Here is a 23,576-nt window from a genome sequence, read left to right on the forward strand (position 1 = left end):
GATTCGGGAAAGATAAGGGGGAGGGGGTAGGGGCAGAACCCCCTCCCCCCAATCTCTAGCTTTCTTTCTTTCTTCTTTTTTTTTTTTTTTTGGTTGGTAACTTTGGGCCACTTTTAATTAAATTATAGAGATTAGCTTCTGGTTATATAGTATACTGGACTTACATGGAATAATGTTCTTGTATCTGTTCTTGGCTTTATTTTCTGGTCTCTGGCTGCTCTCCCATGTGAAGTTTCCTGGTACCCGGATGGACTGCAGTTGGAAAATCAACAAAAAAATCAGAAGTTATGATTCAGCGTACAGCTTATAACAATAAGTGGAGTTTGACCCAACGAGTAGGTTAATAAGCTGCCGGAGACGAGCTCTTGGTCAATGGAAATGAGGAAAAAAAAAGAGAGCGAAAAACGGCAAGAGCCTGGGTTAAAGGAAGTTCTCTCTTACTCTGCCCAGACCCCCTTCTTTTTCACCTCGCAACCTCCAATTTCTCGTCTGTCCCCTCGAGCTCAAACCGAAATCCTTGAAGAGAACTGACGACCAAGTGTAATGATGAGCAATCATTCTCAGAGGATGACGTTTATCTATTGGCAAAAATGACTTCTGTAGAAATTTACCCTATTAACTCACCACAAACTCTTCTCTAAATGCCTTGTTGCCATCAGCTTGATTGATTTCACAGTATTCTCTCAGCTTTTCAATAGGAATGGGTTTGATTGTTACAAACTTTCCTGGACCCACTACATCTGCAAATTAAATGAAACAAGATTTGATGTAACACGTGATACATCCATTAAGGAACGTCCAGTGATTTCTATATCACCCATCATAATGACTGCAGGATCTGCCTGCCTTAAAAAAAAAGTATACACATTTTCATCGCTCAAAAGTAGATGAATTTTTCAAACTTAGCTATAAGTTTAAGGTTAATATGATAACTCTAAAAAAACGATTGGCATCCCTTTGAATTTTTGGATTTGGTGAAGACCAAACGACTGGGTGGAAAGTGTGTGACACCAGAGTGTGGTAATCAACTGACGAACCAGATTGATTGATCAGCATTTTTTCTCCACAGAAATAAAGGTATTTTTTCTCCAAGATTGACTGTCTTTTCTGTGCACTCTTCTCCCGGAAAAGGCTATTTTAACCTTTAAACCTAAGCTTTACCTGAATTGCCATGTGGGTCATTCAGATTGGCAAACTGGGTCTTAAGTTTAATGTATTTTTCTTCAGCCAATACACCCGACCACTACTGTTCGTTAGATGATAGGGATTTTAAATTTATACAAATTTACTCTACTTTATTGCTGAAAACACCATCTTGTTTTAAGGGCTCTTGGGTTTTTAAGGCCTTTTAGAGCATTTTTATCATAGATTTCATTTCTTACTTGCTTTAAATCACAAGTAAAGTTTACAGTTACTTCTACCTGTTTGTAAAATTTTTAAAGTCAATCAAGGTTCGTAGAAAGTGTACAGGGAGAATTAGCGACACAACTTTGTCCAACCGCAAAAGTTTCAGCATTCTTGATTTTTGTGTATGTCAATATCTCTGCTATTTCAACAGGAATGCAACAGTTGGCACCTTGCCTTCTAAATAGGCAACAACTCCTCAACCCACCCCACGCCCTTTACCAGGTAACAACTTCTCACCCCACTCCACCATCTTTCCCAAACGGTACATCTGTACTTTTAGGAAGAAGCCCATCCAGTTGAAGCTCGTCGCAAATGGATGGAATGAATGGTTAGTCACCTGTTTCCAGTCACAGGTTAGTCAGCCACTTTAGAAGTTCACCCAGCCCCCCTACAAGTTCACTGGTACCCATTTGTACTCCTGAGTGAAGAGAGACTTTGTGATTGTTAAGTGTCTCGGCCAAGAACACAACACAAAGACCCTGCCAGGTACAGACCTCTGAACCCTAAGTCCGACGCCCCAACCGATAGAATAACGCGTTTTTTCATAAAACAATCCCAGTTCTCACCCTCTCTACATGACTTGCGGTGTGCAATGTTTTAGTTTAACAATGATCTAGAGGAAAATAATTCCAACAGTACCGTAGTGCAACAGTAGAGGTCCTCAACTATCTGTATCTGTGAGGAACAGTAGATGCAAATTCACGGATCAATAGCCAGTGAATTGATCAGTCTTCTCAATTATAAAACATTTAAGGTCATAAATTTCTAATTGAAGATCTTCATTTTAATCATTAAAGCTTTATTCTCTGGCTTGTAAAAATGCTGGCTTTTTAATTACCGAGTTGGAGACCAAGGCCAGGTCGTTCAAAGCTGGGTTAAGATAACCCAGGGTTAGTGTGAAATTGGATTTCAGCTCTGAAAGCTTTAAAAAAAATTCATTGCAAGTTTGTTTCGCTACAAGCTGATGAATGGATGCTCTAAAAAGAATAGAGAACATAATCCCAGAAAGGCTTTGAACAAAGGAATGAACAAACCTGGATTAAAATTTAACCTTGGGTTAGTGCTAATTGACCTTTGAACATTTGGGCAGTGACCCAAACATTGTGTGTGCACCCAGGAGTATAAATGGGTAACCTTACAATAGACTGACATCCCATCCAGGGGGGAGTAGCAGCACTCCTTGTCACCTCATGTTATGGAAACTGGGATAAGCTTTACCTACCTACCATACATTTTATGTTTAATATTCAATTTGAATAATCCTACAGGCATTTTACTTAAATACAAAGCTGAAACTTTGCACTGGAACACTCAAATTCTGATTTAACCTCATCGAGTATTGTAAGAAAAATTTTACTATAGTCTTACATATTACTCTTTATCATTTATTTATTGTTCTTAATTAAGCAATCACCTGAACTTAAAGTGCATCTTTTCCAGGCCTCAGAGTTTCTTGATGTTTTATCTCCCAGCACACATCGTGTTTGTTGAAAATATTTTTCTAAAAAATTTATTTATCATTTTGGTTAGATTTATTTGAGATGTATCAGCTTCTTTCACTTACATCTGAGTCAATTACATCATTCGTCAACCTTAAGTATGTAATTTAAATCTTTATATTAAAAAAAGTTACTTATGTTCAGCATTCTCTGGCGGGATTTGGAATAAAATTAAATATATATTTTTTAAAATGTACCCTGCATTAATTTTTGTCTCAAAGAAAAAATTTCCAGAGCCTAATTCATCAAAATTATAGTTAAGAGCCGTTTTCAATTGTGTGTTAAAGAACATTTGCCAAAGTAATAGCAACAAACAATCAGAGCAAATGTTAACGGCATGTTCAGCCAATCAGAACTTAAAGTAAAAACTGGTAATCTGCTTGAAGCGCGGGAAAACGTGAGTGATCATATTAGGATTGGTTTAACTTCTGTATTTGATTGGTTGAGATGGTGGCGTGAGTTTTTTCTAGACCAATCACAGATTAAAGTAAGGCAAACCCAAAGCAAACCAGGGTCGCTTTCAAAACTCAACGGAAAATTGTTCTGTTTGGAAATCATTATTACCCATCTGTACAAGTGCATTTTACAGCGAAATAAACTTCTCATCACTCAACAAGCACTGTTGACACTAGAGCCAACCAAGAAGCATGGCAATCCTTCAGAGTATGCAGAAGGGATTGGAAGCAATTGTGAAATAATAGTTGTAACACTTTTTCTGTTTGATATCTTTCTAAAATTTGCAATTAGACAGGAAGTGAAGGTACCAAAAAACCCACAAAACTCAGATTTGATAAAAAAATTTCCTAAAATTTTGTAAACCACAAATCTCACTTTATTTTTTTCAATGGGCAATGTGCTTTCACGATTTGAAAGCCATAATAAATCACTTATAAATGAATAAGTACTCCATTCTATAACTTACTGCAATGAATAAATGAAAATAAAAGGTTTCTTGTGGTTCATTCAAACAAGACAATAATATTGATAATAAAATTTGTTTAATAAAGTGCAAATTTATTCATTATTTAAAGCAGTTCAATTCCTGTTGTTTGCAATATCAAGAAGCCTCATTTAAGAATACTTTTACTGCACCACAGTATTTTATTCATGAGTGGGATAATTCACTCTAAAATCAAATTCTACAGTATTCAGGTAAATTATTGCATTTGATAATTATACGATAATTTGATAATTTCAAAATTTAATTATTTACAATATTTATCAATATATTCTTATGTTCGTCATATTGAAGTCTCGCAAACATTAATTAAGAAAAAAAAACTCCCAAATTCAAAAAATCTTCTAGATTTCAGATGATAGTGAGGTATTAGCATGATTCAAAACTGTTATAGTTACATGAATATTAGCACAAAAAAGTGGGAAAGAAATGATTAGGCATTTATTGTAAGGTTAATTATGCATGTTAGTTTAGTGTGGTTAGTGTAATAGGTATGTCACATGCTGCAAGAAAATTAACAATGTGAGTGTAGCATCTGCCAATAAAAACCATTAAAACACAATCAAAGGCCAAAAACTGAAAATTTAATAAAAAATAAAAATTAAAAAAAGTTAACATTTAATTTAATATTTAAGCATGAAAAAGTAAAATAAAAAGTTATGCAAGTGCAACCTTAGTTGAACTGAAAATGAATTGAAATGTTAAGATAAAATTCAATCTCATGAGGAACCATTCAACTCCTCCACAATATTTTTACAAGTTAATAATATAAACATAATTTAGGACTTTTTCCTCAATATTTATCATTTTATTGTCCACCAGACACCTGTTTCAATGTTCCAATATTCCACTGTTCTACAGTGGAATCGTTTTATCAATAATGATTGCTATCAACAAAGGTTTGACCTTTCAACCAATCCAGTGGCTGTCACAAAATTTTCCCGAGGAAACCTTAAAACATTAATCCCCAAGAGAAAATGATCTCCAATTTAAGAGGCTCTCAATTGCCAAACAAATTCTCCTTGTCAGTATCATGGAAAATTTTAAGAGCACAGTTTGGAGAATACAAATACTGATGTTGAGGTGTACAGGGTTAAGAGTAGAATCTCTGGGCTTCATTTCCAACTCTAGTATTTCAAACTTCCCTACTGGCACCATGTCATGGTCACACCTTTGTTATTAGTCAGGTGTTAATTGCAGCCAATTTTTAACCCTAATGAATTTGAAGCTGGGTTCTCCAAATTTGACATTTTCTATTGATCCATTAGTTCCATACTGAATCTTTACACTTGAACTACGTTGACCAGTATTGTAATTAACATTACTTGGTATAAGGGTTTTTAAAATATCATGTTTTTTGTTAAACCAATTATTTCCAAAACTCTTTACTTGTAAAAAGCAGTAATGGCAATTCTCATTATATTTACAGATTATGAAACTTTTTTGCTGGCAGAAAAAGGTTATAATGTACAGTTGCAATAAAGAAGAGAAATTTATCAATTTCAGTCAAATTATACAAACATGTATACTTTCATTGTAATAAATAATGTTTTCAGAAAATTGAATTTCATCTTACAGAATTAAGATGTATTAAATTTATATTTTATGCTTCCATCAATTTAACACTTTAAGTTTGGACTAAGGCACCTTAAAGCAATTTCCAATTATTGTCTATTTTAGGTTATTGGTTGCCTTAATATCTACGTTCAGCACACAATGGCGTTTTTTTCCAGGTTTTTGGGGGCAATTTCTCCTAAAAATCCTATTAAAGTGCTTACTGCTAATGACTTCATCTGCTGAAATAAAAAGCTCTAAACCAAGAGAAATCCATTGATCACCTTATTGCAGCAGATAAATCTTCCATTAAGTTATCCCAAATGGTGGGACAATCCTTGATTGAAGATCTGTAGCATGCATTGTACAAAATACAAATCAAGAAGCTTTCCATACTAACTAAACCCATGATTCCGAACCTTCTGATCCACGTCGCCCTTGAAGATACTTGATCCCAGGCACACGGTCAAGAGAGTCCTTATCTCCTATCCCACTGTCATTAGAGTTAGCCACAGCATAACGATTGTTCTTGAGTTCTGTGGAATCTCTTCGTCTTCTGTGTTTTCTGTTGATTAAATTCAATGAACTCTGATAAGAATCTAAAACTTTCCCCCATCCATGGTTTCAGAACTGGCATACAATCACAAACGAGTTAAAACTACACACTAACACCACAACATTTGAAGCACCTCTCAGTTCTCTTGAACTAAAGATGCCTACTTCCAGAAATCTGAAATCTTGTTACATTGTGGGAAATTCAAACGTAGTGGAGAAAAGTGGCAATAGGCCATTTTACAGTTGTACATGTACTAAGTTGCCAAGCCCTTGATTTGGAGTGAGGCTGAAGGTGACCATGTTGTGATAGAGACCAGTATCTAGTTAGGGTAATAACAAGGTAATTTACATTTGAAAAGCAGCAACATTTGTATCATAACAAAGTCACCCTTAACCTCACTCCTGTTCAAGGGCTTGGCAACTAAGCACGCAACTGTAAAATGGACTATTACCCAATTGAATCTCTGCCCCAAGCCACATCTAAATACTTGTCTTTTCTACAATTAAGTGGGAGTATAAACTGGACATCCTACCTTATAATTAAAGCAATAATGATGATCGCAAAAGCCAAAATTATTATCCCAGCAAATACTCCACCATACAGAGATCCAGTGTCCACTCCAGTACGTTCTGCCACATCTACTGAAGCAGCAAAGTACAATGATCAAATCAGTTACAAAACTCACAATATTGATCATCAAACAATGGTTTAACATTATATTTTTAAAGGTACATGTAGCTATTTGCACAGGGTTCTGTTTATATTTTAAGACATGATAGAGTATATATCTCTAGCCTAACCTGGTGTTTTGTTGTAAATGACTGGAGAGCTGACCTTCCCTGGATAACTAGTAAAAGCTTGAACCTGTTGGGGGAAGAGCACATCAGAAGCATCATTAATAACAGTTGATTAACAAGGATATTAGATATTTTGTGAATTTCGTCTCTCATCTCAGTCATTAGGTAGATATAACACTTGACCTCTAAGAGTGATTGGCATCTAATTTCTCTCTATAAACTACAATCCCTTGAATCAATTTTTCAGGTTACTAGAATAAAACAAACGGTCACCATCTAAAGAAGCTCTTGATTGCTAGGAATGTACAGAACACATGTAGAGAAGAGTATGGAGAATATGCATACTGATGTTAGAGTGAAAAGAGTTTAAGGGGTCAGTCATTCTTGACCCATTCTTAGCTCCCACCACCCCCAGTCCACCAAAAGACTGAAAAAAACCTTCCTTTAATGTTAGTTAATTTCTGACACAGACATATACACACCCCAGCAAAAAAAACAAACAAACAAAGAAAAATACAGGAATTGTGAACACTCCCAATCAACACTGATACTGCAGATGCTCTACCACTTGGACAAAGTACATACTGAAAACTCAACTGGTGATTTCAAGAATCATGCTTCAGTCGCACTGTGTGACTGAAGCCCAAAACTGATCATACTTTGACCAGTGTGCATTAAAAGGGTGAAAAAGTGAGATTTCAAGAATCACACATGATTCACAAATTTAGTTTTGCATGGAATTAACTACAGTAGTTCATTAAAACTGTTACAATTGTACTTACATAAACTTTGTACTCTGCATTCTCTTTGAGACCAGTTAATAGATAAAACAATGTTTTATTGGTCAGCCCTTTTGTGATATCTGCTGTGCTGACGTTTCTCCCTGTGTTGTCAGAGTAGATTATCCTGTATCCCTGAATAATTCCATTTGGATACTCAGGTGATTTCCAAGTCACTAACAAGGATGTGGCTGATTTCTCTTCCAGTTTGACATCACTTGGAGCACCTGGTGCTGGAAGGGAATTCAAGAAAACAGTATGGAGAACATACCTACTGATGTTAGGGATTAAAGGGTTGAATAAAATAACATGATCACATTACAATAGACAGACAAGGATTACTATTGAATCACATTGTATCAATCAGTGCCCTCAAGTTTCATTTCCTTCCATAAATATTTGTCAGTTCTGTCCAAGTAAACCTAATGACAGTAGCCACACTCTTCTGTTATAATCAACCCCCCCCCCCCGAATTATGGTCAAGTCGCCTACAGTTCAACTCGCCGACGTATAAAATCGAGTAGAGAAGTCGGCGAGTTGGTCTTCAATCCAGTACAACTTATTAGAAGTTAAACACATAGAAAAGTAAAAGGTCTTTAGGAAAAAAGCAATTTTTTTTCTTCCAACAAAGTTTATAAGGATCTCATGGCGAATAAAGCCAGGTAAACATCGCCAATGACTAAGAAAGCTTCGGACGTGAACGAGATATTATTGAGCGTGACAACGACACTGTAAATCTCAAATCACTGTAAATCTCTCATTATGTCAATCGGTCAGATTTTTTTTAAGAGACTTGGCTTTCTGGACAAGATATTCAGTTAAAAAAAAAACAAGTATTTTTATTTCCAACAAAGTTTATAAGGATCTCAAGGCGAATAAGCAAGGTGAACATTGCCAAATTGACCAAAAACGTTTTAGACCTGAACGAGTTATTGTGTGACAACAAAACTGTAAAGACTCATCAAGTCAATCGGACAGATTTCAAAAAAAGACTTGGCTTTGTAGACAAGATCTTTAGTGGAAAACAATTCTTTTTATTTCCAACAGTTTGTAAGGATGTCAAGGCGAATAAAGAAAGGTGAACATCGCCAATGACAATTAAAGCTTCAGACGCGAACTGCCAAAGTAAGTGACTATGAAAATTTTACTAAGGGCCAGGAGATAACTAATTTAACAAGAGTAACTGGTGACATGTTATCATGTAGCCAATGGAACTCCAGTGGTCGTAGGCCTATTTTGAAATCCCTGTTTACAGTTGCCCACCACAACGAGTAACAGCCTCCAATTTCTCTCAAATAAAACAATATTATTGTGTCCTCTTACCTCCCTCCTCAGTCTCTATGGTCTGGTTACTGGAAAATGGACTCCACATTGGTTCCTTGTCATCATCTCTAGTTGCCTCAGATACACGCACTGATATGATAGCAAAAGGCTGTATCTTTTTCAGCTCAATGTCTCTGAAGGGATCTAGTCTCCATACAATATTGTCTGACGTTTCACGGGCAAGTCTCCTTTTCCTCCTCTTGTTTGTAACTTTTGCAGGAATAATGTAAGTATTGTATTTGTACCCTCCTTTTCTGTTCTTGAACCTCCAGAACATTCTTACTTTGAATATCACAATTATGCCATTTGGTCTTTTTGGTTTTGTCCATTTTAGACGCACACTGTGAGGTCCTGTCATGTTTGCCTCAAGTTTACCTGGTTTACTCGGGGCTGATAAAAAAAAGGCAAATGTTTACCTAGTCTGTATATGATAATGTAGTCTGATTGTCCAGAGACAGACTGTTGTGGCAGGTGGTGACTTTTGTTTTGATAATCTGCGAGGAAGTCATCATCTAAGTCAAGGTAATAGTTGTTGTCAGTCAAATGTTTTAAGTCCTGTTCGTATAAGCTGATTGGTCAGGTGGTGCAATTAGGTCATGATTGGTCTCTCTATATAGTCTAAAGTATATAGTTAGTGTATAGTAAATATCATTTTAGAAGTTTTATCATATGACAGTAAGGCTCTGCAGGCACAATCCAATGGAAAACCATAACAAAACTGACATATATAGTGCCAGCTGAGTTGACATTATTCCAACAGTTATTCAAATATTCAGGAGCAGATTACAACAATTCCACTTATGTCTAGAAAAGCATGCAGCAATGAAAATGGCAGATTTTACAAAATTTTGTCAAACCAATTGAATAGTCATGGTTCGGTGATTTCTGAGCATTTCAGTCAAACTTTTCAAAGTGAAATCAGTTTGGCAGAAAGATGATTTTGACGAATTTTAGTCACGAATTTTAGTCAAATTGGTCAAAACAAAATCAGCTCAGCAGATCTGGCAACTTTGACAAATTTTTGCCTTTTTAGTTACTGCAAGCACTTCTGGACATACCAAGGATTCACCTTGATTCATTAGATCCCTGGCGCAAAGCAGATGTAAGAACTAACCTGATTGTTTTGTTTGAACAATCACGGCAGAGCTCTCCTTTGTACCTACACTGTTTTGCACCCTCACTTTCACAGTGTAGTTGGTGTATGGCTCCAGACGTCCAATGACAACCTCAGTAACATTTTCCTTAACAGACACCAAGTGCACACTGTCTGGGATAAAGACAGAGTACGTTTTTATTGGTCCATTGGGTTTCTTTGGGGGGTCCCACTCCACATGAATAGATGTCCTGTTGACTGCATATGCCCTGACATTCTCAGGAGGTCCAGGTGCTAGATAACAGAATAAATTCTTATAAGGTCAATTACAAATTAAAAGAAGCAGACCAAGGTTCTTACATGTAATTCTCTTTTGATAAATGACCCAAGTCTAGTGTGTGAATGATAATTCTCTTGAGAGTTGTGTCAGATGAGGGTTATTATGAAGAAAAGCTCCCCTAGACTGACTATTTCATTAACTCATGTATTAATAAATGAATATGAGAGTTATCTCTGCAGTAATGACCACCTGTCATCCATCTGTGTCAGTCAACAGTTGGCCATTAGTCAGTCGACAGGTTTTTTCTGGGAGTCATTCTTCACAATTACCCAAGTGGGTTTGGGAATGAATTCCTAATCAGATTGCTATTGTACTTTCCTGGGTTTTGGTTTTACAACTCTCAACTGAATTCTGCATCATTCATTGCTTCTACACACAAGCAATACGAACAAACTACCAGTACAGAATACAGAGTCTCAATCTTACCTGCTGCACCAGTCTTTGCTGTGACACGAGATGGAACACTAGTAAAGTGCATATTTGTTGCAAGCAATTGTACAGTATACAAAGTATAAGGCTGTAAACCAGTAAGCACATAAGAATTGACTTCTGAAGAAATTGTTTTTTGCAACCAGGCGCTGTCCTGATCCATACGGTACTGTAAAGTGTAGTACGGCGGATTATTGCTCGTGCTATCTGACAGTAATGACCAAGTGAAGGAGAGAGAGGTTGTGGACCGTGCTTCAAGGTTAAGTTTGACAATTGGTTTATCTAAAGACAGATGCAAAAGAATGGTGTAGAGTTATTAAGATAGATTCTCTCCAAACCTCAATCTTCAATTAAGGTAAAACATTTATGATGGAATGGCAACTAAAAAACAAAGATGAGTTGAACAGGAGGACCAAGTGCTGGATGCAAATATGATCACCTAAATGTAGCAGAATTCTGAATTTTAAAAGCAAATACATGTCAAATCACAGAGACAAAGAAGTCATTTCAAAAATCCTAATTGACAAATAAATTATTTCTATGTGTCTTTGAAAGACTGCTCTGTTCAATTCCTTAATACCTACAGTAGGTGAAAGAGTTTTTTGCTCTTGGCTCCCATTTAATAAATGGATGAATGGATAAATCCTCCATCAATTGCAAGTGGATAGAGATTCAGCACAGAACACAGCACAAAGCATTTTTCTGAAACTTATTTAATGGATAGTGATTTATTCATTGGATAGCATTATCACTCTATGGACAACTGGGCCCTAAAATGTATTTGGACAAATGGAGGACAGAAATTTGTCCTCTATCAAAATTCCTGAGTTAGTTTTCAAGAACTAGCATGGCATCTAGGAGGAGTAGCCAGTTACAGGCTGTCTGACAGCCATCTATAAATTAACACCTCTAACAGTTGTCTGTTTAGTCTAGCTGCAAGCAAGCTCTCTTGTTTGAGATTCATGGCACCTTTTCTAGTCACAGCCACCTATTACACCATCAGCAGCCACTAATGAAAAAAAAAAGTTATTGAAATCCCTGAAATTAAATTTAACATACCAACTTTCACCAGACGTATATCATAGGAATCCTTTCCTTTACTGTTCTCCACTGTACATGTGTATGGCCCAAAACCATCGGAATCCTGTGGAGTTACCTGCAGTACTCCATTCTCCTCTGAGGTTGCTACATGACCAGTTGAGTTAGTCCAGATGTATCGAGGAGCTGGGTTGCCGTCAGCAACACATGACAAATTTGCCGTATTCCCTGCCCACACTGGAACATCTTGACTCGATGCAGTCCTATTAATAACAGGCTTGTCTTGTTGAGGAAAGACAAAAAAAAGTAAATCAAATATGGTCAATTTAAAAGATCATTTTTTCTTAAAATAACCATAAAACAACTCTTTCTGAGGCAAATACATTGTATTTTGGTTACCACCAAAGCAAGACATGGTCGGAGCTGGAGAAGATAGACACAAGTGAGTTTTAAGTTGTCAAGCTTATGGTTCCACTCACATTGCCATACTGGTTATAAAGATCCCATTTTTCCTCAATAGGCCATTTTACAGTTGTGCATGTACCTAGTTGCCAAGCCTTTGATTTGGAGTGAGGCTGAAGGTGACCTTGTTGTGATAGAGACCAGTATCTAGTTAGCATGATAACAAAGTAATTTGCATTTGAGAAGAAAAAAAGGTTTGTATCATAACAAGGTCAACCTAATAGCCTCACTCCTGTTCAAAGGCTTGGCAACCAAGCACACAACTGTAAAATGGACTATTTGTAGAACACAGCTAGCCATTTACTTTAATACCACTATATATTATACATACTTTTTGACTGAAAAGGAGGGCCTGAGAGGAGAAAGCATTTTGCTTTCTATTTTGAGGGGATAATATCTCTTACTTGCTTGCTTTCCTCACTCTGAGAAAAATTATCAACACTTGAACATAAAATTAACATCCACATGACACACATAATAAGTATATCTTCTATGTACAGATGTTTCAAAAAACACTAGTTACCAGTGTTCTGCCAATGCCCTGTTAAGACCACTTACTGCCATCTCTTTAGCCTGCAGTACAGCCCTTCTTCCAGAGCCTGAGAAAAATATATTTAAGCCCCTGCTTTACATATGTTATATCATAATTAAAGTATTCACTCACAATAAACATCAATCCTAAACTCTGCACTTGCATATCCAACGTCATTAGAAGCCACACATCTGTATCGTCCCTTATCAGATCGCCGAGCATTTGGAATAAACAAATTCCCTCCTTTGGCAACCAGTTTATTGCCTCGTACTTTCTCCCATGTTATTTCTGGAGGTGGGTAACCTTTGGCATCACAAAACCCTGACACAGGGGAATCTTCATCTACAGCCACGTTGGCTGGTTGACGAGTGATCTCCGGTTTGTCTGAAGAAAAAATTCAGAACCATTTTGTCTTGTAAGGTGAGGTTAGAAGTAAGAAAAGAAAGATGTTTCTCACACACCAAGCGGGGGTCTGGGTTAGAGTTGAGGTATCAGGTATTGTACTCAATCATGTGACCCAGTTTTTAATTTCCTGCCAAAAGAAGCCTTGACAGCTTTCCTACCTGCACTTAGTCTCCAAAATGTTCTAATTGTAGGTGTTTTGTTGGGTCGTCAGTAATCAAAAGCTGCTGTTGCATTTCTTTCCGTGGCACACAAATGATATACAGTGTGAGGGATGTGAGGGATCCAATTGTCACTGAAGAGTTCTTTAATTCACATGACATAACATGTGCTTGTGTAACACTGCTAACGGCATATACTGTATTATGCATTTGTGATATTTAGACAGGCTGGCCTAGTTCAGCTCAAATTTGGTATGAATGGGGACCTGTATACACAAAAACCAGGTCAAACCATGACACTAAGAGATATCTTTCCTACTATTTGTGAGAGGTTTGTGGGTCCTTTAGTATCCCCCGCCAACCAGAGAAGGTGCAAGAGACCGGGCCTACAGTTTATTGTCCTTATCCAAGAAGGCTGGAATGTCTCAGCATCTGTGTATGTCATGGCTGAGGCAACACATTTTCTTCAGTTATTTTAAGACCCCGGATGTTGGTCCGATCTAGGGCTTGAACCCTGGACCTCCCACACAGCAGTCTGGTCCTCTAAAATGTGAGTTAATCACAGCTGCAGTTAGGTAACCAAAGTAACCAAGATAAAGGTAGTGTGAGTTTACGGTCAACTTGTGATTCTGCAAGTGCTTATTTACTTTTCAGCCACATAAGAGGAGTATTACTGCTCCTTCCTAAACAGGATGCCAGTTCATTGCCATAGTCTCTCCCCCTCCCCCTCCCCCCCCCCCCAAGCACCCAGCACTGCCCATTAGTTGCTTTCCTCTTCAAAGCATTGCCACGCAACCTGATACAAGTTTTAAAAAATAAAAGTTAATGCAAAATCATCAATCTGTGAAAGAGTCACTGGTCCAAAGTGATCAAGCCTCTTGTTCAAACACAAACAACTATGTCAGAGATGTTTTAATTCCCAGTAACTCAACTTACGTCGGACGTATATGGTGACCTCCTTTTTGGGACCTTTGCCTTTTTCATTTTCTGGTACACAGCTGTAGATTCCACTTTGCCTGAAGGTAATGGCTGTCACACTTAGTACACCTGATATCTCTGCCTTTCTATTTGTTATAGGCTTATCTTCAATAAAAAATTGGTAAACTGGTTTAGGATTCCCATATGCTTCACAAGTGATTGAAATGCGATTACCATCACTAACTGTGTCCTGATAAGCATCTGTGGTAATGTTGGTTTCCTTGGGTGAATCTGAAATTTAACAACAAGCAACATTTTTAAAAAATCTGAAATCAATAATTAAAAACAATAGGGTTTATGATCACAGGCAATATACTTTGGGCCTGACTTAGAGTCATTTTAGCCCAAGCTGCTAGGCAAGGTTTAAAATGACTCTGAGAAGGGCCCCAAAACATACTGATGCCCAAGAACACAAATTGTATTGTACCATTATCAACACTGTAAATTTGGAGAGACATAGAATATAAGAGAAAATATATTTTAGCTCACCAAAATCTCGATTTTTGGCCTACAAAATGTGCTGCAAAGCTGCACAAAAAAAACAATAAAAGAAGAAGTACCTATTAAAGGATAGTGCTTAATTGAGGAGGCTGCTTATCATTTTCCTGTACTGATTCTGTTGTAGTTATTAAAGCTTAAAAAGTTTTGAAGAAAGTGATAATAGAAAGAGCTTTTCCTTGCATCCCTAGTATTAAAGAAAGTAAAGAAAGAATGGAGGATTGCACATTGAGATAGTTACATGTTCGACATTATGGCCTTCAAGGGTGGGTGCTTATTTGGTAGAGGGCCCCTATCAGAGCCCAGATGCCAATTTGAGGAAATGACGTCTAGCATGAGAGATGGTGACATTTAAAGTTAATAATTATTAATTATTAATCACATAACACTACACTTACACTGGACATTGATTTTGACTTTTTTTTCTTCCCTTCCACCAGCATTTTCAGCAACACATCTGTATTCCCCATGATCTTTGTAAGTTAAGGGTGAAAAATTCAGAGAGGAAATCTGCCGTGTCCTATTGAAAACTGTTTCTCCTCTCTTCCATGAGACCCTTGGTTTTGGCCGCCCATTGGCCTCACAAGTAAGTTGTAAATTTTGGCCTTCACTCTTGTTAATTTCCTTTGTAAGAACTGTTGTAATCCGTGGAGGATCTATAAAAGAAAACAATTCAGTAGAGAATATCCAAGGTTGTACAAAGAAGCAAATAAAGAAATACTGTGAAGAAACTTCTGTGTACCATCACTGAAAGCACATAGCTGAAATTTTTTCAAGTGGGGTCAGTTACAAATTTATGCTTCCATCATGAGAAGATGCTAGTATTTCTGCTTTATCTTGTCAGGGCAGGAAACTTTAGCCATTCAAACTTCTACAACAGGCAACTTGATTTTCCATTCAGACAGGAAAAATTGTGATCTACTTGTGCAATTGGATTACCAAAAAAAAGGCCAATAAACCTTTTCTCTTACCTGAATTTGATCACACAATAAATTGTTTTCCAATAAAATTCATATCTTTGCTACCCATAAAAATAAGTACTGCTTATTGATAGTGGAATAAATAAAATTTTGAGTAGGTTACAAGTGTTTGATTTGGCAATGCATAGTGCAGCCTTTAATTTGCAAGTAAACCCCACATATCTTGTTGTAGTAGTTTTTTTTATTAAGTAGTATATAAAAATTAATTAGCCCACCTCCCCTTAAAAGGATGCTGACAACCCTTCCCTCAACATAACAAAAATTAAGAGATCTTGTGGTTCATCTTTAATAACTTAGTGCTCGAAAGTCTCCTCTTTCTCCCTAAATAACATTGCAAGAGATTAGTGACCATTTTGTCAACACCGTGCACGCAAAATTGAAATGGGGGAGAGGAAGAAGTAAATGAAAGTTGAAGAAGAAATTCAAAAGCTAGTAGTATATGCAAACACTTTTGCCACCCATTGTAGGCCATGCTCTAGGTGCAGATGTGACGCCCCTCAAACAAACTGAAACAATAAGCAAGGTCAAAAGCTTTCTACATGGAAACTGATTTTGATCTTATGGAGACCAAAAGTCTGATAGCACTGAGAATGGCACTTAAACTGACCTGTTTTGGCAAAACATCTATTAATTTCTTCCCTTTCTCCTTTTTCAGTTGAAAGAAATCTCAAAGAATTGGTTATTTCATTACCATGATTTGATTTGTTTTGTAATGAAAAAAAAGTCTTGAAGCTAGATATAATAAATATCTTACTAAACTTGTTTTCGCGGACAATACTGTAAATTACAGAACCCCGTTAAGTCCACCTAAATTTTTGCCCTGTGCACTTGGCACTTGGCCATAAATCTGAGCAGAAAACAATTTGGTTTGCAACTTACAGTACAGACCTCCAACTCAGTTAGTAAGAGATAGATACCCACAAAAACATCTTAAACTTATTTTATGAATATGTGGGGTCACATTAACCCTGTAAGTTTACACTCCTAAATTATGAATCAACATTTTTAATTTTTCACCCAATTCTTTAAAACATCAGGGTCCCCCTATGCCATCTAACACATTTTAATTTAAAGAAGGTTTAATTTCCAGCTGCAACCAACATCCTGAATTGAAAGTGATTTTAAACAAAAGTGAGTGCCAACTCTATATCCTGTTTTTAATTTTTGTTTTCAATTAACAATTGAGACAACTAACTGAGAAAAGACTGATTTACATTTAAATGCTAATAAATAAATGCAGGCAACAGAGCTGTAATCACGAGAAAGTCAATTAGTAAAACTGCTCCTTGCATGACCAACACAATTAATTTTCAAGGGATTCTCATAGAGAAATTATTGGGTCTGACTTGAAAGTACTTGAAAGGACTTGAAAGTATTTTGTAAGGTCAAATAAATGGTGTCAAAGAAAGCAAACAACTTTAAGATCTACGGTGGCTTACTTTTTACAGTCTACGTGCCTGACTTTCATATTTTCCTTGTCACAGCAGCCTGCTTCAAATTATACAGGCGCCCACTACAAATCCTCCTGAGAAACCCTTTTTACACAAAAAGAAATTCATTTCCAGCAGAGGATTGCAAAGTTTTGTTCTTAAGCCTTTCAATTTGTCTATTTATCACAGCAGCCTGCATCATATTTGGCAAATGCCTTCTTCAAATCTAACTAACAACACTGTGGTGCACTTGAAGTTTCATTTCCAGCAGAGGATTAAAAGGTTTTTCTCATACACCTTTCACTCCCAAGATCTCGATCCAACCAGTAACTCTTCGTACTGTCTGCCAAAAAGGTGAGTGAGTGCCAACTCTGTATCCTGTTTTTAATTTTTGTTTTTAATTAACAATTGAGACAACTAACTGAAAAAAGACTGATTTACATTTAAATGCTAATAAATAAATGCAGGCAACAGAGCTGTGATCATGAGAAAGTCAATCAGTAAAACTGCTCCTTGCATCACCAACACAATTAATTTTCAAGGGCTTCTCATCAAGAAATTATTGGGTCTGTGTACCACCCTCAATAATTCAATCCATGCTGTCACAGCATGAAAACTTGCTGAACATAATGACCATCATATTTCCCTCTACTAGTCACAGACATTCTTAATTACTATAATCACAACAGTAATTGCATACTAATTAGAAAGGAGCCCTTGAGCAGTCATGCTATAATGAACATTGTGTGGGCAATTGTCTTTGTGAAGTGAAGCCTGCCCCGACATTTTCAAAATTTTTTTAAGATAGCATCGACCACAAACACTGTTCGCTTGATCAATTATACTCCCGTCACATTTTTTAATGAGTGTAATAGTCATTGCGACAATGATTTACCAGTTTGTCTACAAAGCTTTGGTCCTTAAGCTTGTAAGTTCTTTGAATTTACTGATACCAAAATATTCAAAATAGTATTTGAATGAATCGTTTTCTGTTATTCTGCCCTATCTTTACTCAGGTTAACCCCCAATCAAGTAGCCAAACATCTCTATCGCTAGATCTTAGATTGCAGGAAATTTGCATAAGTTGAAAAAATTGTGCAACACCATACATAAATTAAGTGTTCTAAATCTTCCATTTTTTTAAGTAACCTAACATAACCACACATGGTAAAAAAATTGTGAATAGGACTTGAAAGTATTTTGTTAAGTCAAATAAATGGTGTCAAAGAAAGCAAACAACTTTAAGATCTACAGCGGCTTACTTTTTACAGTCTACGTGCCTGACTTTCATATTTTCCTCGTAAGAGCAGCGTGCTTCAAATTAAGCAGACGCCCACTACAAATCCTACTGAGAAACCCTTTGTACACAAAAAGAAATTCATTTCCAGCAGAGGATTGCAAAGTTTTGTTCTTAAGCCATTCAATTTGTCTATTTATCAGAGCAGCCTGCATCATATTTGGCAAATGCCTTCTTCAAATCTAACTAAGAACACTGTGGTGCACTTGAAGTTTCATTTCCAGCAGAGGATTAAAAGGTTTTTCTCATACACCTTTCACTCCCAAGATCTCGATCCAACCAGTAATTCTCCTTACTGTCTGCCATAAAATTCTTACAATCTTGGTTTGGAGAATTTGGTATTGGATCAACTGATAATTAATACTCGAACTGATATTTTTCTTTATTCTTGTGACTTGTCTGCCTGGTATTGCATTAAAATTGTAGGGAGAAATCCTGTCTTGGTCACTTATAGGATTTAAAGAATTAAAAGCTTCAATTGCATCTAACTTGACTGCGTTAGTTAAAAGAAAAACAAAACCAAAAAAAAAAAACAGCATTAACAAGAGTGTACCAAAACCAACATTTTCTAGTAAGAAAAACCGTATCTCACCAAACTTTCTACACTATATATACAAAAGACACAAAAACATGTGTATCAACCTTATAACTACTCAGATGCTACATGTAATTCTCTCTAAGGTGCAACACATTTAACTTAAAAATAGGTTGTGAGAATTTGGGATTACATCAAGATTACACCCAGTAGTTCAGCTATCTTTGCCTCTACTTATTATGTTTGCTAGATTTTAGATTCTAAAAAGAAAACCATCAATTTTTTAATCAGCCAGAGGAGTTAAGTTTAAAAGCGTGAAAAAATAAAAACCTAAGGATGAAATGTTGTTGAACTTTACTGGATGACATTACAGAAAGGGTTTAGCCTTTTCACTAACAGATCTCCTGATCACTTCTCCTTACTGTTAGTCATAAAATTCTTCCGATGTTAGTTTGAAGAATTTGGCATTGGATCAATTAATAATCCCCTAACTGACATTTTCATTTATTCTCAGTCCTTGCCTGCTTGATATCGTGTTCATATCTAAGGAGAAATTCTGTCTTGATCACTTATAGGAGTTTCAGGGTTAAAAGACCCCAAAAATATAAGGAAGACTACTAGAAGTGTTTAGACAGCCAGCAATAACAAGGCTAAATGATCAACAGCAACTATTTTCAAACTCATCTCACTTGTAAGCTACTCTGTACCTTCCTGCCATTTCAACTTTATGCCTGAATGCAAAAAAAAAACCCTTACAAATTATTAATACATGAATCCAACACCCAACTTCCAGTTAAATGTTTGGAACACCCATATCCAAACACAAATCAAATGTCACAGATATTAGAACACATCAGTTATGGTCACAATATTAATATTCTTTCAACCTCTTAACATCCCGGTCAAAAGATTTCTCCTTTCAATTTTTCTTTTCCAAGACAAATTTATGTAAGACAAATTTTATTGAAAGTGAAATGTGATCTTCGCAGTAAATTTTCCAATTTAAGCAACTGGAAAGAAGAAGCCTGAAAAAAATCAGGGCTTCAACGGGATTCGAACCCGTGACCTCCGCGATACCGGTGCGATGCTCTACCAACTGAGCTATGAAGCCACACATTGGGAGCGAGGTCAATTTATTGAGTTCATATCTTCCCGTGCAGTGAAATGATTTCACTGCACGGGAAGATATGAACTCAATAAATTGACCTCGCTCCCAATGTGTGGCTTCATAGCTCAGTTGGTAGAGCATCGCACCGGTATCGCGGAGGTCACGGGTTCGAATCCCGTTGAAGCCCTGATTTTTTTCAGGCTTCTTCTTTCCAGTTGCTTAAATTGGAAAATTTACTGCGAAGATCACATTTCACTTTCATCTACAACCGCAGTACAAATATGAATTATTTCATATAAAACTTCACAACAAATTTTATTCATAAAAAAAAAGATGAATTTAAGAATCAGCAGATTTTAAATTACTTATATGTTCATATTATCTTGACATTCTAATTTCGAATATGACTGATTTTTGTATGTTTTTCGCATTTGCATCTAAAAGCGATTTTTCACCGTCATATATCAAGTGTCGTTCTAAATTGAAAATTCCATCAATGATTACCCACAAGGAAGTATTTGAATAAAAACATTACGCACAATACGAACCAAACTTTCCAAAATATTTCACCACAGCTAAATCTGAATTTAATATTGGGAGATAACAATGAAATATAAAAATAGGCAACTTACACGGGAGCGAAACACAGTGTTTGCTAAGAAAAAAACTAAGTTCCCCACGCTGTTTCATTGACATTGACACCCTTGCGGAATAAATTATTTACTAATCGCAAATCATTTGAAGGTTGTGCCAAAAAAAGACCTCTCAGGAGTTGGCAAAAGAAAGGATTTTTAATTACTTGGAGCAGCTGGTCTCTTAAAAAATTATATGTAATGAATTCTGTGAAAAAAACAGTAGTTGCCTATTCATCAACAGGACTTCAATAATGTCCGCTCGGAGTCAAAACAAAGCCCTGTACGGTCTGCTAAACTCCGTTCTCGATTTTTTAAGTCCAGTTTACAATTCGGCGACAATGAAATGCGAAAGAAGAGCAGCAAGGACACTTAAAAAATTCTAAATAAACGGATAGCGTAGTAAGGGCTTTGTTTCACTCAATATGCGGTTTTTGACCTACAGGGTGGCTTCTTGCGAGGACGATCTGCGATAGAAGAAGTCACGAACAAATTAATTTCCAGCTAAGCAAATGCATTATCCCTTTCTCAAAAATACCAATCACACCATTACAACAAAATGTTCTTCGAGATTGACTTCTAAACTTACCATTAACAATTTATCTTGAATGCGTTCTCCCTGATTTCAGACTTATTCCATAGGTCTTTAGCATTCGCATTAGGTTATTCATTCGATCGTAAATGGTTTGTTGACATTTCCATTTCGAACGTTTGATCATTTTGTTCCAAAATTTGTTTCTCCGAGCACGGCATTAAAATGCGGCCAAATATTCAAAGTACAAATGGAAAAGTTTGAATGTAGAAAGAAAAGCAAACAGTAAAGAAATATTGAAAATTATAGTGACCTTGCAAGTGACGCGGGTGACTAAATCAATGTAATAACTGTTATTCGCGATTACATGAAACCAAATCTAACAGTGCAATAATAGAATGGACGAAAATTAAAATTTGAGGCAGATCACGGACAACTTCCTTTACGAGAAGCCTTATTTACATTCCCTTAACGCAGCTTCATTCAAATCTAAACAATCTGATACCTCCGTAAACAGAGGGAGTTGAAAGGACAGCTTTATTGCTATCCCTATCGATAATATCACAAAGTGTACAAAATCGTAGCCGAAGATAAAATTGTGTTACATCTCTGGTTCACCGAAGTCCGAAATACCGATTATTACTCTGAAAATATTTTCAAACAAACCTCTCAAGCAATTTAAGCTGGTTTAACCCAAACATAGAGATTTTGTGGCGATCAGAAGCGAAGAAGTGTACTGTTGACAAGACAACTGGCCGGGTAAATAACTCAGGAAGCATAGCAATTTACAACTGTGATTTGTTCTCACTCGGCATTTCCTTAGGATCATTAATGAAACTGCTGAAAAAGATTCTCATGTAAAAACGGTGGTTTCAAGACAATTTGTTATCTCATTGTTTGTTTCCTTCGCTTTCTCTCGCGAAACAGATTTTCTGCTTGATCAGTAATTTTATCTCTATGTGATCTTGGTAAGCTGTCTGTTTCATAACTAAATGACCGCACCACCAAATATCAGGGATCTTACAAATCTGGTTTCCTTCTCGGTTACTTCATTTGAGCATCGAGTCCATAGAGCGCAATAAACGCATCCATTACTTTATGCACGATTGTTAATGTTTACTAAAAGCTACAAAAGTGCTCCGAAGAGCACATAATTAAGCGCTTTTATAATACTTACATCTCGCTGTCATTGTTGAACGGGTCTCATCGCCTGTTTGAACTGTATTCTAATCAACCGCGCGGCTAAAAGCTAAGCCGAAGACGGAGAGAGTACAAAAAAAAAAAAAACACAAAAACATCACACTTACCTATCACTTCCAAGGATATTTTTTCTCTGGCGGTGACAAATAACGTACTGACTTCGCACATGTAAAAGCCCTCATCTGATAGATCAACCCGCTTGATCGAGAGCGAAATAGTTTGGCTCTGCCAAATCATGTGAACTCTGCCGGAAAATTTGGAAGGCATCTCATCTGATGGCTGAGGTTTGTCCTGAAATTTGCGTTTCACAAAAAGTACGTCTTTCAATCTAAGGGTCGAGCCTTCCAAACCGCTTGTGCTTGTTCCACATACTATTAAAGGTTTCTCTCCAGGTTTTATTTCCAAAGTCCAGTTCAAAGAGACATCTTGCCGAACATTTACGCTAACTTTATCTCTCACTGCGGTTAGCTTCTGTGCCCTAACCAAGACACCTACAGATCAAACAGAATAATGAAACAGTTAGGATCAAACTCACAGAGGGCTCAAGAAATCTGTGCAAGACAAAAATATTTGCAAACTTAAACAAGTTCGAAGAACTTGACCAGTAGTGGTGGAACTGACCTATAAAGATTATGACTACACCAGACAACCACGAAAGTTTACAGAGCAACATTGCTATTAGCTCTAAACGTCTTGTTACCGACTACCCAGAAATGACAACAACCTCCAAAACTAACATATCGTTCTTAAAATCATAAACACGCTCGATGAAAGAGTCGTATTACTTCTCACTCCAATTAACGCTTCAGCTTTTGCATATTTTTTGCGCATCACCAATTCAGGCTTGTGTACCGTAAAATTATGGCTGCATTATCAATTACATTCCTTCGATGACAATTTGATCACGTGGGTGGTATCACTTGTCACTTCTGAGTGGTTGAAATCAGCATGACCGCCAAATGCGAACCAATCAAAATCATTCATTTTAGAAGAACAATTTCTTTAGGTGATTGTTCGTAAGAATTGCTTCATCCATAACATAATTAAACCTTTTGG

The 23,576-nt window shown here is 36.6% G+C and overlaps 1 protein-coding gene across 10 annotated transcripts in view; it reads right to left on the bottom strand.

Annotated features, from left to right (window-relative positions):
• LOC113674443 (receptor-type tyrosine-protein phosphatase S) overlaps window positions 1-23,576 on the bottom strand; it is a 38,524-nt gene that overhangs the window by 10,602 nt on the left and 4,346 nt on the right. For 4 of the 10 annotated variants that reach the window (XM_089187334.1, XM_089187331.1, XM_089187326.1 and 1 more), the window contains exons 1-16: window positions 23,142-23,200; window positions 22,628-23,011; window positions 15,205-15,462; window positions 14,267-14,539; window positions 12,900-13,151; window positions 11,795-12,055; window positions 10,733-11,017; window positions 9,988-10,260; window positions 8,874-9,263; window positions 7,554-7,783; window positions 6,775-6,838; window positions 6,507-6,615; window positions 5,838-5,983; window positions 2,822-2,908; window positions 625-740; window positions 165-252 (exon numbers count right to left, since the gene is read on the bottom strand). In XM_089187334.1, coding sequence (XP_089043460.1) covers window positions 165-252; window positions 625-740; window positions 2,822-2,908; window positions 5,838-5,983; window positions 6,507-6,615; window positions 6,775-6,838; window positions 7,554-7,783; window positions 8,874-9,263; window positions 9,988-10,260; window positions 10,733-11,017; window positions 11,795-12,055; window positions 12,900-13,151; window positions 14,267-14,539; window positions 15,205-15,462; window positions 22,628-23,011; window positions 23,142-23,193 — 3,268 coding nt within the window. In that variant the 5' untranslated portion in view covers window positions 23,194-23,200. Of the gene's footprint in view, window positions 1-164; window positions 253-624; window positions 741-2,821; window positions 2,909-5,837; window positions 5,984-6,506; window positions 6,616-6,774; window positions 6,839-7,553; window positions 7,784-8,873; window positions 9,264-9,987; window positions 10,261-10,732; window positions 11,018-11,794; window positions 12,056-12,899; window positions 13,152-14,266; window positions 14,540-15,204; window positions 15,463-22,627; window positions 23,012-23,141; window positions 23,201-23,576 lie in introns of those variants that run through there. The other 6 variants (XM_089187333.1, XM_089187330.1, XM_089187332.1 and 3 more) reach the window with 4 other exon arrangements.

The sequence above is a fragment of the Pocillopora damicornis genome, chromosome 11 (genome assembly GCF_964200805.1).
Source record: "Pocillopora damicornis chromosome 11, jaPocDami1.2, whole genome shotgun sequence".
In the NCBI taxonomy this organism is placed as follows: domain Eukaryota; kingdom Metazoa; phylum Cnidaria; class Anthozoa; order Scleractinia; family Pocilloporidae; genus Pocillopora; species Pocillopora damicornis.